This window comes from Balaenoptera physalus (assembly GCF_965194825.1).
Source record: "Balaenoptera physalus genome assembly, chromosome: 2".
NCBI lineage: Eukaryota > Metazoa > Chordata > Mammalia > Artiodactyla > Balaenopteridae > Balaenoptera > Balaenoptera physalus.
This window is the reverse complement of record NC_138883.1, coordinates 28,935,534-28,952,695: the sequence shown is the minus strand read 5'-3', so window position 1 is coordinate 28,952,695 and position 17,162 is coordinate 28,935,534. Positions and strand designations below refer to the sequence as shown.

Below are 17,162 nucleotides of genomic sequence, written 5' to 3'. Positions count from 1 at the left end.
CTTCTAAAAGCTGCCAAGGGACGTCACTGCCCGGGGAAACCCTCTGAGCCAATCAGGAGGCAGGGCGAAAGCTGTGACTCCTCCTACTTCTCCCCAGGAATCGGCGTCTGCCCCTCCTCCAACCGCAGCCAACCTACCAGGTCCCAGTGGAGACTGGGTCTGCCTTCTTACCTGCCACATTTTTTACACGGAAAAGTGTTCTCCTGATTCTGGCTCTTATTAAATGGCTCTGGTTTTTTCTTCTTCTCCGAAAAAGGAAGTGCCCTACGTGACTTCCCTGGCCCCTCCCTTGGCTTCTCTGAGGCCTGGCCACCCGCAGATCCAGGGGCATTGGATTCGTGGCTTCGGAGGATGAGGATGTCATTGGCCTGGAGAGGGTCAAACAAGGAGAGCTGAGAGACTGGGGAAGAGAGGATCCCGAATTATGGAATATCAGTGAACAGAGGGCTTTTAAAGATCATACACTCCTTCCAAATGGTCCCCTAGCACCCTCTTGAATCTTTCCAGTGACAAGGCACCCACAGCTCTGTTTTCACAAACTGCTGGTACCGTAATTACGTGGGACAGCCCTAGCTGCTACAGGACTTCCTGATGCATCTGACAGGGGTCTTGGTGTCTCTGTTAATGACATGGGTTCATGTTTTCAGTCATTTAGTCTATTCATGACTTCATTCCATAAATGGCCTTCAAATCTGTGTAACATGCCAGGTTACACAGGGGATACAGAGGTGACAGGAGCCCCTGCCATCAGAGAACTCACAGTCTGAAGGGACAGACATGCAGGCAGTTAGCTCATGACAACATGAGCCACCATGGGAAACGCCAAGCAGGTGCCAGAGAGCACAGGATGCCTGGTGCAGACCTGGAGAGGTGCTGCTCAGGGTATGCGAACCATGGACCTCGGGTTAGGGGAGCCCCAGATTGCCTTTAGGAGTCACACACGTGTGCACTGGATCAAACCCCACAGGAAAGCATTCATAAAAGTTCAGCAGAACTCAGTGGAGTGTGTACACAGAGCACAGCTCTTGGAGAAGGAGCACAGACAAGGCTCAGAAGGGAGCAAACAGCTGTGTGTCTACAGTTTGTGAGGGTTTTCCTGCAAGTTTAAGCGTACAACACAAATTAAACAAACAAAGACTCTCATAGTAGTTCTGCAGCAGACCCTACCCAGCCCTCTCTCTCTTGGGGGACCTCCTGACACGGAACAGCTCTGGCTGGTATGTCTTGCTTCTTGGCCTGTGATGTGGTGGACAGAACACCGCACTAGAAGGACCTGGGGTGGGACCTCAGGCAAGTCACTTAGCATCTCTGAACCCAGCTTCCTCCATCGGCAAGCTGGGGGCTAACACTTTATGGGGTTATCACGAGGGATGAATGAGATAATGAACAGGAAAGCACTTCGCAGACAACATGCGTGAGGGGCTGTTGCTGTTATTCCCATTGTCTCAGCTCAGTTTCAGAATTCTTGGCAGGGACGCAGCTCTCTTAGGGGGAGCCCTGTCTGAACTGAAAGTCAGGAATGCTTCCCCAGTGTCCCACACACCTTCTGGGTTTTCACAAAGCCTTTTTCCTCTGTGACTCAGATACAGAAGCAGTATAGTGTAAAATTAATAGCGGATTCTGGAGTCAGGCTGCCTACTAGCTGTCTTATCTTGGACCTCAATTTCCTTCTCTGTAAAATGGGAATACTGACAGTACCTACTACATGGAGTTATGAGGATAAAATGAGTTAACAGCATAAACTATCTAGTGCTTTCCTGCCATGATGATGATCATCATCATCATCATGTTCCTCCTCTGCCCTCCCTCCCACACCCCTGGGCCCAGCTCCAGCCGTCCTCCTGGCCCTGGGCTCCCCCAGTGGAGGTCACACTTACCGACTCATTGGCCTGTAGTGTCTGCGTGGCTTTGACAGCTGCTGCCCGCCGGCTTCGCTCTCGCCCCTCTTCCTGCTCCCCCTTCTCCTGGGTCTCTGGCATCTCTTCCTCCTCCTCCTTTCTGGTCTCCTTTACTTCCTTCTTAGGCTCTAGCCTCTCTTCACTTGGGGACTCTCTTCTGGGAGGAGGCACCCTTGGGAACTTCTGGGAAGTCTATGGGGAACAAGAACAGGGCAGTGAGCCTACAGCTCAGTCATGCAGCCATATGCACCAATTCTGACCCAGCCAGGGGCTCACTAGGCCCTGCTAGTCCTGCTAGCCTGGCCTGGACCAGTGTGGCCCCCTGTGCTAGACTCTATACTCTCCCACCGCTAATCCGCCTGTAAAATGAGAGAGAGCCTTGAGGCCTGGAAGCCCTCAGGATGAGACCAAGCACTTGAGATGGAGCTGGGGCAGGGAGGGAGCATGCCCGTCCCTCCCCACAGGCCACCTGTCCTCTTGGGTGTGTCCAAGAGACACATTCTAGGGCAGGGTGGTCTGGTGGAACCAGGCAGCAGCCTTGAGCTCCATTCTAAGCTATCTTTGTAACGTTTTCTGTATCTCTACCCTCTTCCCATCTGCAAAATGGGAACTAAATCACTCCCTGTCTTAGAGCAGCATGTCACCAAGGGTGGACTTGTGACCCCAAGATGATATTAGGTGGATACATGGACACAGAATTAAATAACATTCTCTTTTCACAGAATTGAATAACATTCTCTTTTCAATTCTCTTTCAATCCTGATTATGTCAAGGACAAAGTCTCGAGTTGGTGTTAATGTGTCTTTTATACTGCTCTAGACTTAACAAGGAGAGGTCAGGCCTCATCTCAGAGCCTCGGCAGGTTATAGTATCTGGCTAGAATTTTATAACATTGTTTGGTTTTCATATATATTTATTTTTACCAGTACCTTCTATGGCAAGCAACACCGGTTTTCTATTTATGATTGTGATATAAAGCTTCCCTTTTGAGTAAAAAATGGGTTGATTTAAAGAAAAATATTAAAAGCACAAGTGGTGTATGGACATGACAAAAATAGTAATGGTGACGTGGTAGGATGCAGATACAGCAGAATTCATAAAGGTGATACAAGAATGACTAAAGTTTAGGAAACAGTGTTAGAGGTCTGCTACGAGGGGACAAGAAGTCAATGCTGGTGCAAATACTGTGGGAAATTTCCCCCAATGTTCTGCATCAACACAATGTATTATTACGATGACACTGGCAGATAGGGCCAAAGGTCCAGGGCCAGTGTCCGGGACATCAGCTCCCTGGGGCTGTCAGGGACACTGCCTTCCTCTCTCTGCCCTCCAGGGAGTCCTGGAGAGCTTGGCCTCAGGCTCCCACCTCAGCCTAAGCAGCTGAGGCAGGGAAGGGAGTCACCTTAATATCCACTTCAACCTCTTCCTGGGCTGACTTTTCATCACTTGTATCCACATCCCCGAAGGTTAGTGTCCCATTGCGGCCAATCTTCACCTGCTTCTTGTAGGTGTAGTAGAACTCCACACACTGGGCCACGGTCTTGGTTTGGATCTGGTTTGAAGCCAAAACTGAGGTCAGAGTTCCTGGTTCAGCTCACCTGCCTGGGGGCACTCCAGCCTTTCTTATCCCTGCATGCCCCTCCGTTAACCTTAGCAAACACTAAACCCAATAAACCCAGGAAATACAAGCATGTCTCCAACACCTGCTCTGCACAAACCACTGACCAATTCAACACTTCAGCACTATTTTTTTAAAAAAAGCTAAAAAGGACAACATGGAGCCATTGGGGAAATTTGAATACGGATCATGTATTAGAGAGTACTACTGTGTCAGTTTAAATTTCTTGGGTGTGATAATGGTACTATGGTTTTGTAGGAGAATATCTTTGTTTTAGGAAGTATTTAGGCCAAATGTCATGATGTCTGTAACTTTTAATGATTAGTTAAAACAGAGAGAGAATTCCTGTGTATGTGAGTTTATTTACGGACACAGAGAGACAGCAAATGTGGCAAATGTTAACAACTGGTATATCTGAGAGGTATGTGGGTGTTCATTATACTATTCTTTCCATTTTTCTGTAAGCTTGAGATTTTTCAAAATGAAAAGTTAAAGGGGAAAAAGTCTGGGCACCATCCACATTCAAAGCCAGACTAGACCTGGCAACACAGCCTCTCTACATCAATCAGAGCAAACAATTTCATTCCTCTTCAGGGAGCAGTGAGGACAGAGAATTGTCAAACTGCCCCATGTTGGGGAGGAACTCAGGGGAGACTAACACGAAAGCCCTGGAAAACCTGAAGAGGAAGCAGGAGGCTAAGTCTTGTTCTAACTCTGCCACTAAATGGCTGTGTGGCCTTAGGCAAGGCTCTTGGTGTGAAAGTAGTGAGTGGGATGAGACCAGATGATCCCCAAGGGCCTCCCAAGCTCTGAAACCCTAGCCCTCCTGTTTCACAAATCCATTTGGCCACTGGGTTTGGTTTCTGGACTACCTCCCCCCAACCCCAAGCTGTTTTCTCTGACTCTCCCCCATCTCCCCAGACTCCCAGACTGCTCAGCCAACTGCTGGGCTGCACTGGGAACTGGGGTGCCCTGTCCACAGAGCCCAAGGGGTCAGTGAGGGCCCTCTGTGCATGAGCAGGAAGCAGACATGACTCATCTCCCAGGAATGGCCAAGTCACAAATTTATTAACTAGATCCTGTTTACACTTTTACTATCAATTCCCTCTGATCATCTGTTTGCCTGACTAATGGTCTGCTCTTTTCATTAAGGCATTAGGGGCGCCTCAGTGAGCTTCACAAGGCATGTACTTCCCGGCAATATTGCCCAATCAGGGAGCCCAGCAAACGACTGTCCTCACAACAGGGCCCTTGTAGGAGAATTTGTCAGCACTTCATCCAGGCCCCACGGCGTTCCTGGTACAACCTACAGTCCCAGGAGGAAAGAGCACATTCTGAGAAGTGCTCTTCCCTCAGCTGTCCACACAGCTCACTCTCCCCATAGCCCAGGCTTTGTGAGACAGGGCTGGTGGGAAGATGCAAGCCCTTGGATTAGCAGATCACTCTCCCGGAAGAACACAGGGGGAGGACAAGAGAATCTAGGAAAACTAGGCCCAGGCTTCCTCTACTCTGTCAGCTGAGTTACTGGAAGGAAGCCCCGGGCCTGACAGGAAGTGGGCAGAAGCCCTCTAGGTCAGTTATAGTCACTTGCTAGCTCTCGGTCCCCTCATCTCGGGGTGACTTCTCCTCCCACTAATTGTAGCCTTTGAAGTACTCCAGCCCCTTAGGATGGCTCACCTCTGCTTGCAGCCCTCCTTCTCTTCCTGTTCTCCCTTAGGCAAGTCACTATTTATTTGGTGCCACTGGGTCTGGTGCCCACTCAGGCCCCCCTCTGGACTGAGACTTCAGAGTATGGCCACGCTACCCTAAGGTGAGGGAAGGGGCTTAGAACCAAGGGGGAAAAGGGCTGATCATTTCCATTCTTGTTTTGTTTAGAAAAATATGTCTCTGGGGACTTCCCTGGTGGTGCAGTGGTTAAGAATCCGCCTGCCAATGCAGGGGACACGGGTTCAAGCCCTGGTCTGGGAAGATCCCACATGCCGCGGAACAGCTCAGCCCATGCGCCACAACTACTGAGCCTGCGCTCTAGAGCCCACGTGCCACAACTACTGAGCCCACGTGCCACAACTACTGAACCCCGCGCACATAGAGCTCGTGCTCCGCAACAAGAGAAGCCACCGCAATGAGAAGCCCACACGCCGCAACTAAAAAAAGCCTGCGCGCAGCAACGGAGACCCAATGCAGCCAAAAATAAATAAATAAATAAATAAATTTATTAAAGAAAAAATGTCTCTGAAGCTACTTAGCGGCACTGACCTAACTGCTTTGTAAGAGGCCTTGGTAAGCAACTGCAGGGTCCCCCACTGGCAGACGGAGCCCCCAAATCATGCAGGCAGCTCCTGCCCCTCTCTTGCCCCCAAAACAGAGCCCCAGCTCACCAGCTTCTGCACCAAGAAGAAATCCTTCTTGTAGATGGCAATGCCCTTGTTGAACAGCTTCCTCTCAGCCATCTTCCACTGGTCAGAGCCTGCAGGGCAAAGAGGAAGCCAGGGTAGTGAGGGGGTGGGACTGTGAGCACTGCAGGGGCAATTCTGACCAGCAGAGAAGTGTGAGGTCATCTAGCCGCTGTCTCTGTAGGCATTCAGAGCTGGCTCCACATCCTGCTTCTGCCACTTACTAGCCATGTCGCTTAGCCTCTGAGCCTCACTTTCCCCACTTGTGAAACGGGAACTAATAATAGAAGCCACCTCACCAGCTGTGGTACAGACTAAGTGAGACAATGCATGTGGAGCCCTTGGTGATCTACCTGGCACAGACGGGATGTACCACTCGACGGGGGTCGATACCAGTGACGGCTATGATTATGCTGCTTGGTCAATGTCCCTCTTAAAGCACAGTCCCCAGAATGGGACATGGCACTCCAGGGGTCCTCTAAGTTCCAGCACCTGATGCCAATTTGGATGGCATTCCCTGGGTTCCTGACCCTTATACCCACACCCTGGGCTTTTCTACTCGGATGGGCTCCCACCTGCTTATGCCCTTCTCCCTTCCCTTGCAGGGCACAGGAAACCCCTTGAGAGCCACCCCAGCTTTGGTGTCAGTTCCCTCACACTGGATCTTGGCTTATCTGCCCCCCACCTCTCCACCCCTGCCCCACCCTGGGCTGTGACTCAGCACTGAACTGAGCCCCACTGATGCTGGAGACCCCTCGAGGCCCCAGGCCCCAGGCCCACCCTGCCAGCCCACCTGTGTAGTGGTAAGTTGCCAATGGGTGGTTGTGCAGCCGCAGGGGCTTCTTCAGTAGCAGCTTACTCAGCGTTTCCTAAAAGGGAAGTGAAGAAAAGGTCAAGGCCCTGGCCGGGGTCTTGGTGGGCAAAATTCGGGCCTCTGAGTAGGGTGGGCACTTACTCTTGGCCCTCTTAACTGCGGAGGGGCAAGAGGTCTGGCAGGATGGCAAGGGCATGGGGGTTGGGCTGCTCAGGGCCTCTTAAAAGAGGAAACACATGGTCCCCAAGGCAGGCAGCCACAGATAGAGAAGGCCCTCAGTGACAGCCCTGTCCGAGGGTGGGGACCCACTACCCAGAATCAGAGACTGGGGTGGACCTTGCACAGCAAAGTCTGTAGTTTGGAACCAGGGCTCCCTCGGGCCGAGCCCCTACCATCCCCAACCTGGTCAGACCCTCCTGTCTGCCTCAAATCAGCTCGCCGACAGGCCTGGCTCCTGGACAGCACACACGGATCCCTGCCAGCCTCCCCAAGGGGCCCTCCCTCCACCGGGGCCAGTGTCTCACCAGGATGTCTCCCCTGGACTCATGCAGACAGTGCAGGGCCAGCTCCTGGTTGGTGCCAGCTCCAGGGAAAATGCTGGAGCAGGCAGCTGTCAGCAGGTCTTCCACTGGGGAGGGAGGAGAGAAAAGCACTTTTAGGGCTGGGCTGGGCTGACTGGGTGGGGCGGAGCCTAGCCCACCCACTACCCAATAGCCAGCCTTTGCCTGCTTTGCCTGCTGGCTCGTGCCCTCTCACCTTGCCTCTGCTTCTCCCGGCTGCTCTCTAGGTCCTCCCATGGCTGCCACACCAAGTCGGCCTTGTGGGAGTCTGCGGCTGCCAGGGCGCGGTCCCTCATCGAGGGGATTTCTGCTTGGAACCGGGAGCCCACGTTGATCCGTCTGCAGGGGCGGAAAGGGAAGGGAGTGAGGCTTCACCATGTGGGGATGGGGAACCCAACTTCCTCCCTGAGGATGGAGAAGATGCGGGGGTAGCTGGCAGAGGCTGAGCGTGGCAAGGCTTCAGCTGGGTGTAAGGGAACCTGGCTTCTATGAGGACAGCCTGGCAAGTGGCACCTTGTGCTGCCAGAAAGGCAAGGCCCAGAGGTTGGAAAGGGGAGAAGCAGCTCCAGGTTTACAGACAGGGAAAGAGTCTCTTGGACTGCTCTTCTACTTTTCCTCAGAGGCAAATTCAAACTGAGCTGGTCCTTTCCTTCCCTGTGACTTCCACAGAGAAGCTGGGGGTTGGGGGGGGATCAGTGAAGCCCAGGGCTAAGTGCAGAAGCCCAGAGAGGTCTGCTCAGCCCCCAGCCCACAGAAGCCTCCTCTTCCTCGTAGGGCCCACCTGCATGCACTGGACTCCAGTTGGCCACCCTCCCCCCAGAGTCAGAGGCTGGGCTGAACTTACGGCTCGATGCTCACTGGGGTGGCCTCCCCCATCACAGAGAGGACAGGCGGGGTGACTTCAGCGCTATCTATGGGACAAAAGGTAGGTTAGTAAATGGCACCCTCTGCCCTTCAGCAAAGCCACTCTCTCCAACCCTAGGTGGCTGCTCTTTATGCACAAGAGCCACAGCAGTGACTCAGGTTCACGCTGGGAAATCAGGCACCCTGAGTCCTGGCTCTGCAGCCTGTAATTGTGACAACTAGCTGTGACTTTACCAAATATGTGGGTGCCTCCGTTTTCACGCCTGCTGTTGCTACCTATCTCCCTAGGTTGATGTGAGGATTGAATGAAATCATGCACAAAGCTGAGCCCTTGATAAATATTAGCTACTCTTATTACTACTGCTACCAGTTCCACTACTAGAGCCATGTTCTGCCCTGGGAGCGCCCACAGTACAGCATTAAGTCCAGCATTCAACTATGGTTGCTCTCGTAAAGAGGCTGAAACTTCCGCCACACAAACGAGGTGGTGAAGGAGAACGCTGTTTCACAATTCTCTTCTCACTTCCTTGCTGGGTTCTCTGCCTTGGTTTCTCCCGAGCTAATCTTTACGCCCTGTGTGATCAAGACACTCTCTTGCTCCAAAAGCAAAATCTGCTGACTCCTCTGCAACCTGAGAGAAAACTTCAACTCCTCAGCTCAGTGTTCAAGGCAGTTCCCCGGCCAGCTATGCATCCCACCACCGCCTTGCCTGGACCGTCCATCTTCGCAGGCCGCCCCCTCATGGCCCCTCGCGCTCCCTGCACAGTCCCACCTCTGGGCCTTTGCACCTCTCCTTTCTTCTGCCTAGTGTGCCCTCCCCACCTGCTTCCTAGTTCAAGCTCAGCTTTAACCCCACCCTCTCTTCAATAAATGCTTTCCTCACCACTAGGGCTAGCAGCCTCTGCAGGCTTCACGCACTGACTGCTGATTCCACTCTGCCTGAAACTTCTGCTTTCCTGTCTCCCAGGCTTTCAAGTCAACTCCCTAATGACCCAGCACTCTCTTTACAACAGACCACGGTTTCCCACACATTACTGGTGCCCTCACAGGACCCAGTTCAGGCTTTACACCTGAGTGCAAGAAAAATCCCATGGATGGACAGACCTCTTCTTTGCCTTCAAGCTGGTCTCTACAGCGACTTCTTCCTGCACAACCCAGGCAGGGAGAGAAGCTTCCAAGCTTCCAGTAGAAGTGGAAGAGCCAAAGGCCAGCCAGCCCAGGGTGAGCCATTTCTCACCCAGACACCAGAGGGCACCAGAGAGGCATGCCACGATGAGATCAGGGTCAGAGGTTAATCCTGTGACCGCACTGCCTCACCCCTGTGCTACCTCTGGTCGGGATTACTCTCAATCTTCTCTATCACACTGAGATAGGATTATCCCATTTTTCAGGGGAAATGAATTCTTGTGTGGAGTGGGCAACAGTTTTCAGCAATTCACCACCCAGGCCAGCCAAAATGTCTGCTCTGGGCCAAAATGACTGTTCAAGAGACCCAGGAAACAGGATCTGCCACCTAATATTAAGAACAAATGTGACACGCCAGGCACAATGTAAAGTGCTTTACGTGTGTTAATGCATCTGGACCTCACCACAACCCTCTGAGGTAGCTATTAGGTTGAACCATAGGAAACTGCTGTTTGTGGTTCTAAACATAGCTGAATACATATTGGCAATTTCATCATTAACCAAACACTACTAACATCCTCATTTACCTGCTGAAGAAACTGAGACCCAGGGAGTTTAAATCACTTCCACAGGGGATGGAACAGTAAATGGTGGAATTGGGATTTAAGTCCAAGCAGTTGGGCTGACACCTCCTCTCCCCAACCCCAGCGTGTACTTGAATCAGGACAACCTCCTTCTCTCTCTCAAAGGAGACAGTAGAGCCCCTTTTCCCACAGCATTCCAGCCCAACCCCAGCAGTGCCAGAAGCTGGGTCTTCCCTACCCACCGCCCTCCCACAATGCCTGCCCTCACGGCTGCCGAGGTGGGGTCACTCACTAGACCGGAGCAGGGTGCGATGGGCACTCTTTGGCGTGATGGGAGGAGGGGCTGGGATGCTGCTGGTCGATATGATGGCATTGAAATAGAGTCCGGAGCCTTCCCGCACAGGGCTGAGGATGGGGGGTGGTGTATAGGGGGGCAGCTCAAAGCTCCGCTCGGAGGGGTGGTCAGCTAGGCGGACAGGGGAGCGCAGGTGGCTCTGGTAAGGGGTGATGTTGGAGTAGACGGGAGGGGCGATGAAAGTGCCCGCCTTGGTGGGGATGATCAGAGGCTCAGGCCTCGGCCGCTGCTTTGGTTTCCGCACTGAAGGTTCCCCCTCCAACTTGACGTTCATGTCCTCAGCCTGGAGAAGGAAACAGACCAAGATGGCTCAGCCACCTACATCCTGGGAAAAACTGAAGTCTTGACCACTGCTTGCCAGTTTCACCTTTGGAACTTAGTCTGCCCACCACACCCACTAAGGCAAGCCTGAGACAGGAAGCAGATCCAAAAGCCCTTCTTACTGTCTCCTCTAGGGCAGGGGTCAGCACACTGTCTCTGTCAAGGGCCAGGTAGTATATATTTTAGGCTTTGTAGGCCACACACATATTCTTCGGTGCATATTCTTCTTCTCCTGACCCCACCCCCTGCCCTTTTAAAATAATCCTTTGAAAAGTGTAAAAAACTGTCTTAGGGCTGGATTTGGTTCACAGGCCATAGTTGCCAACCCCTGCTATAAAGTATGCTACAGGGCAGGGAACTATTGTAGTTAAGGGCCAGGCCCTGGAACTGGATTGCCTGGACTGGGATCTACTTCCTTTAATTATCACTTAAAATACTTAACTCTGTGTGCATTATCATTTTTAACATGGGAATAACAAATGCCTACCTAATGGGGTAGCTATGAGGACTAAATAAATTAATACATGGAAATCACTGAGAACAGTACCTGGTACACAGTAATTACTCAATCAATACTGACTGCTATCACTACTTAAACTCCAAGCTCTGCGTTAGATGGAGGCCCATATCGTGTACCAAGACCCAAGCTAGGCATGGGACCACAGAGTGAACAGGACAGCCCTGTCCTTGAAGAAATTTTATTCTCATAGTATTAGTCCTACTTTTGCTGTCAAAGGTTAGCCCTCCTGGCTTACACTTCTCCCTGCTTGGTATGCCTTGTGGGCCTCCATACGGAATAGAGGGCAGGGCTGTACAGGAATAGAGGCCTTTCCTTGCTGCATCCCTATCCTCTCAAGAGAGAATGGAGCCCTACACAAGTGAGTGGCATTGATCATCTCCCTGGGTGCACAGGTGAGACTGGCCACACTGACTGGGCCCAGGAACAACAGGCTTTCTCCCCCTCCCAGGTTCCAGCTCCCACAGGACCTTCCAGCAGAGGGCCCTGAGTCCCCATGAGGCCTTGGCCATGTCTTTTAGTCACCTGTGCCCTCTCTGCTCTTCTGCAGACTAGGAAGAAATGACATTGCTCATTCTCTCCCCCTTAGGGGAACAATATGATTGCACAGAAAAAAACGCAGTAGAGCCAAAGGCCCCCAAACTTCTAGACAAGAAATCCAACATGAACTCAAGCTAGCTGTAATGATTTGTGATTTTATAGGGAAAATGGATTTAAACTATTCTAAATATTTGACAATATTTTTCATATTGATTTTTTGTTTGTTTATTTATTTATTTATTTATTTTGGCTGCGTTGGGTCTTTGTTTCTGCGCACGGGTTTTCTCTAGTTGTGGTGAGCGGGGGCTACTCTTTGTTGCAGTGCATGGGCTTCTCATTGTGGTGGCTTCTCTTGTTGTGGAGCACGGGCTCTACGAGTGTGGGCTTCAGTAGTTGTGGCTTGTGGGCTCTAGAGCGCAGGCTCAGTAGTTGTGGCACATGGGCTTAGCTGCTCTGCAGCATGTGGGATCTTCCTGGACCAGGGCTCGAACGCGTGTCCCCTGCACTGGCAGGCGGATTCTTAACCACTGTGCCACCAGGGAAGCCCTCATATTGATTTTTTAGGTGTGATGATATTGTGGGAAGGAAGGAAGGAAGGGAGGGAAGGAGGGAAAGAAGGAAGGAAGGAAGGAAGGAAGGGAGGGAGGAAAGAAGGAAGGAAGGGAAGGAGGGAGGAAGGAAGGAAGGGAAGAAGGGAGGAAGAAAGGGAGGGAAAGAATCCTTATGTATGGGGTACTTCAGGTACAAAACCAAAGGATTTATGGATGGAATGATGTGATGTTTGGGATTTGCTTAAAAAAAAATCCAGTAGCAGGGAGAAGTAGAGGTACAAATGAAAGAAGATTGGTTGTATTTTGAAAACTGTAAAAGAGGGTGATGGCTAAATATTAGGACTCATTATACCATTTTCTCTACTTCTGTGTATGATTGAAAATGTCTGTAACACCAAGAGAGAGAGAGAAAGAAAGAGACAGACCTCCCCAAAAGCCTGGTATAGTGAGTGTCCTCAGGCAGGATTCAAGAAATCCAAATTCCAGGGCTAGCTCTGCCACTACTTGGCTGTATGATCTTAGGTAAGCCTCTGGCCTTTTCTGGGCCTATTTCCTCATCTATGAAATGGGCATGTTGAGCTGTGTAGTTGCTCAGGCTCCTTCCTGCCATCCTCAGGACAAGCTGCCCAAGCCTCCAGCCTCCACCACAAACTCTCCCCCAACCAGAGAACAAGATTCCAGAGAGCAGAGACTGTGCTACTCATGATGATCTTGGAGCTCTCCTTTCTGTTATGGACAACAGGCAGGCAGGCCAACTCTCCAGTTGCGAATGACTAATAAAATCTAGATGCTACACAAAACCACATTTCTGCAGGTACCAGAGAACAAATCAGTTGGCAAAGAATTAAAGAGCCAAGATCCATGAAAAAAAAAAAGGAAAGCCAAAAAGGTGAGCCCAGCATTTAGAACTGTGTTTTCCCTAGAGATAGATGCTGTTATGGAAGAGACAACGGAGAGGCTGAGAAACTGAGTAAAGCTTTTAATAAATTCAAGGAACCAGCAGAATAAAAACTGGAGTTTAGAGCTTGCCAAGGAAGGAGAGCCTGGTAAACCTCTAGGCTTTGGATTGGGACTCCAAAGGGCTATATCCTCAGAATAAAGGTGAATCAGATATAGATTAGTTCTCAAATGGAATAATGCCCAGCTTCAAATCATCTGATTAAGTTAAAGTAATCCAGGATTGCTTGTGCTCTTTGCTACCTGTCAGATGCAAAGACAAATCCTCTCCAGTAGAGGAGAACAGCATCCAGAGTCTTTAATTACCTCAGCAATTTTTCATATATAATGTCTGACATTCAATAAAAAATAACCAGATATACAAAAGAGTAAGATGTGATTTAAAAACAAGAAATAGCAGATAATAAACACAAACCCACAGGGATACCATTAATGGAGCTATGAGACATAAACTTTAAGAACACTATGCTTGGGAATTCCCTGGTGGTCCAGTGGTTGGGACTTGGCACTTTCATTGCTGGGGCCCAGGTTCAATCCCTGGTTGGGGAACTAAGATCCCACAAGTCATGCGGTGTGGCCAAAAAAGGGAAAAAAGAAAAGAAAAGAAAAGAAAACTATGCTTAAGTTATGCAATAAAATAAAAGGTAAGGTTGAGAATCTCATCAAAGAACTAGAAACTCTAAAAATGAACCAAATGAAAATTCAGGTGACTGAAAAATAAAATAACTGAAGACAAGAGTTCAATGAATGGGCTTAACAACATATTAGACACAGCTAAAGAGAGAACTGGTGAACTGAAAGATAGGTCAGACTTAAAAAAAAAGAAATGGAAAACATAGAAAAGTGCATGACAGACAAAATAGGGGATACAGTGAAAAGCGCTAACAAAACGTGTAACTGGAGTCCCAGAAGGAGAGGAGAGAGAAAATGGAGCAGAAGCACTCTAAACAGGATAAATACAAAGAGATCAATACTTAGGTTTCACAGCAAAACTGCTGAAAACCAATGACAAAAAAAAAAAAAATCTTAAAAACAGCACGATAAAAAGATACCTTACATTCAAAGGAGCAACAATATGGGTTATAGTGATTTCTCAATACTGTAACTACAATAGAAGCCTGAAAACAATGCAATGACATCTTTAAAGTGCCAAGAAAAAAAAAAAAAACCAACGCAGAATTCTCTACCCAGCAAAGTTATCCTTCAAAAATGAAGATGAAATAAAAACATTTCCAGACAATCAAAGACTAATAAAATTTATCACTAATAGACTCACACTAAAGGAAATACTAAGGGATGTTCTTCAAACAGCATATAAATGAACTGAGATGGAAGCTTGGAGACATGAGAAGAAATAAAAAGCAACAAAACATTCTTGAGTATTTGAATAAATCTAAAATGAACAACTGAACAAAACCATAATGTTATAATGTCCTATCAATGTTAAAATATAGAGAGAATGAAAATTCATGTCAATAATTCTACAAGTTAGGGGTTAGGGGAAAATGGAGTTAAAGGGTTATAAGAACTCTGCATTGTCCAAGAAGAGGTAAAGCACTAACTTATATTAGATTTCAATATGCTAAGAATGCATTTTAATCTCTAGGAACCCTTCTCAACCAGAGGATTAAGCTCTAATGTCATCAGGCATTCACTATGTAATAAGTTGACTTCTCTCCTACACATCTAGAATGGTACTAGCTATGTACCATCCTCCAGATAATTGAGAAAATGGTCACTCAAATCCCCTTCTGCAGGGCTTAGTTCTCTAACAGAAATCCAGGTAATAAAGGCTGCTATGGTAATCACTAAAGGAGTAATACATAAGTATATAACTAATAAATTAATAAAGAGGGGAAATGGAATAACAAACCCAATCAATCCAAAGGAAAACAAAAGAAGAGAAAAAAAAAAAAAAGGAAGAAAGAAAAGGCAGGATGGGATAAGTGGATGGCAGATTTAAACCAAAGTTTATCAGTAATTACATTAAATGTAAACCGTATCAATGCTCTAACGAAAAGACAAAGGTTGTTAGAACAGATGATAACAAACCCCAATTATAAATCCAGTTGAAAGATATATCTTAAGTAGAAGGTATGATACAGAAAGGCTGAAAGTAAAAAGATGGAAAAGATACACATCCCATCCTCCTCCCACCCACACTAATGGAAAGAAAGAGAAATATCTGACAAAGTAGACTTTAAAAGGCAAAAAGATTACTAAAAATAAAAAAAGAAACATTTCATGATAAAGTGTCTAATCCAGTTCTAAATAAGTATGCAATTAACATTGCATCAAAATGTATAAAACTAACACTGACAGAAATAAGAAGAAATAGACAAAACCTCAATCTTAGTGGGAGAGTACAACATACATGTTTGTACTGACAGAATAAGCAAACATTTCTACATCCCGGTACCTAGCACAAGGCCTGACCCGTATTAGAGGCCAAATCAAAATTTGCTGACCTGAAATAAAAGAGATTCACACATTCTGGATTTTCCTAAATAGTCCAAATTTCAAGTATAAAGTTGTCTCTTTGTCCCTCATAAGTTCATTTGTCCAAAAGTTTTGTTTGGAAAATACAAATAATATCCCCATGGGTGACTTGAATCCCTCCTATAATGCCGTGTTCTCCTTTTTCCCATATAATATTAGGTCCCCAGGAGCACTGAGGTACTGAGCTGTTTGCATGGGGCGCCTCTCATACCTGAGCTGGGGCATCAGTTCCAGGGATACGGGTGGACCGCCTGCGGGTAACGATGACCGACGGCTTGTGTTCAGTGGGGTTCTGTTCAGGACCCTTTCCATCCTCGTCAACACCTCCAGCTTGGGCTGCCTCAGTTGGGTCCACAGCCCGCACAGGCACAGACACTGGAATGATGAGGGGTACCATCCCGCTGTCCTCTCGTGCTCGCTTGGCAGCTAAGGAAGGCTCAGAAAACTCCACCCCACACTTGGTAGTTGAAGCCAATACACTTTTCCGCTTCTCCTCAGAGCCACTGGCATCCTGGAGAAGGAGAGAGAGAGGAAATGGAGACGGTTAGAAGGTAAGTCCTGATCTGCTGGTCCAGGACCCCTAGTCCCATTTGATTCAGGGACTCAAACACCCATGATGGTTCCCAATGGTCTTTGGCAACCTGGCCTTTCCCTGACCACCTTTTCCCCCACCATATTCCCAAATACTCTCCATAACCTCCCTTCTGCCAGGTTCTCCCATCCTGGCCTGGAGCAGGAATCCCCAGATGGCCAACTCAGGCCAAAAGTGGCTAATAGATGTGTTTTGTTTGGTCTACACGGTGCATGGCATGTGAAATAGTATCTACATATTCAAAACATATCTCTGCAAAAGAAAGCAAGCAAGGAACCTGTGGCAAGGTAAGGGTGGTCTTTGGATCTATTTCCCCACTGGCAACTGGCTGGAGTGAAGTCAAGTTCTTCAGCCTCCTACATATAGGTCTGGCCCTATAGGCTTCGAGGGTTGAGACCTCTAGTGAGGGAAGGGGCAAACACTGGCTTTGGAGTCAGATACTAGCTTCTGTCCTACCTTTGTGACCTTGGGAAATCCCACTTGGGCCTTAGCTTCTTTAGCAATAAAATGGGATAAATGCCAGCATCCCTCTCATAGGATTTGATGAGAAATTACTTGTCATCAAAGATAAGAAACTCCAAGTACAACATAGGTGCTCAAATTCTACTCATTCTTCTTCCCCATTTAGATTGTCTTTTCTTTCCAATCAATTTTATTGCCGTATAATTTACACACAACAAAATGCACCTATTTTTAATTATAGTTTGATGCATTTTGACAAGTATAACCACCTGTGTAACCACTACCACATTCTTGTCTTTTAGCATACTGGATCTGGAAATGGTTTCACCTCCCTCCACTCCCAACCCTGCAAGTCCCAAATGAAGAAGGCAACCCACGATGGTGTACTGCATTTTCCTGCCTGCAACCCTGCATGTGTATAAAACCCATCTTCCCTTCAGGTATGGATACACCTACTTAGAGATTCTTTGCATGCAGGGAGTTCAGAACTCCCTGAAATGGATGGGTTCTTT

At 48.4% G+C, this 17,162-nt stretch overlaps 1 protein-coding gene across 9 annotated transcripts in view; it reads right to left on the bottom strand.

Moving 5' to 3' along the window:
* Positions 1-17,162, bottom strand: part of MIDEAS (mitotic deacetylase associated SANT domain protein) — a 67,643-nt gene that overhangs the window by 3,729 nt on the left and 46,752 nt on the right. For 5 of the 9 annotated variants that reach the window (XM_082451572.1, XM_082451570.1, XM_082451571.1 and 2 more), the window contains 10 exons: positions 15,808-16,107; positions 10,149-10,494; positions 8,128-8,194; positions 7,480-7,622; positions 7,248-7,351; positions 6,703-6,778; positions 5,895-5,983; positions 3,301-3,450; positions 1,878-2,090; positions 172-368 (listed from right to left, as the gene is read on the bottom strand). In XM_082451572.1, coding sequence (XP_082307698.1) covers positions 172-368; positions 1,878-2,090; positions 3,301-3,450; positions 5,895-5,983; positions 6,703-6,778; positions 7,248-7,351; positions 7,480-7,622; positions 8,128-8,194; positions 10,149-10,494; positions 15,808-16,107 — 1,685 coding nt within the window. Of the gene's footprint in view, positions 1-171; positions 401-1,877; positions 2,091-3,300; positions 3,451-5,894; positions 5,984-6,702; positions 6,779-7,247; positions 7,352-7,479; positions 7,623-8,127; positions 8,195-10,148; positions 10,495-15,807; positions 16,108-17,162 lie in introns of all 9 variants that reach the window. The other 4 variants (XM_082451573.1, XM_082451575.1, XM_082451576.1 and 1 more) reach the window with 4 other exon arrangements.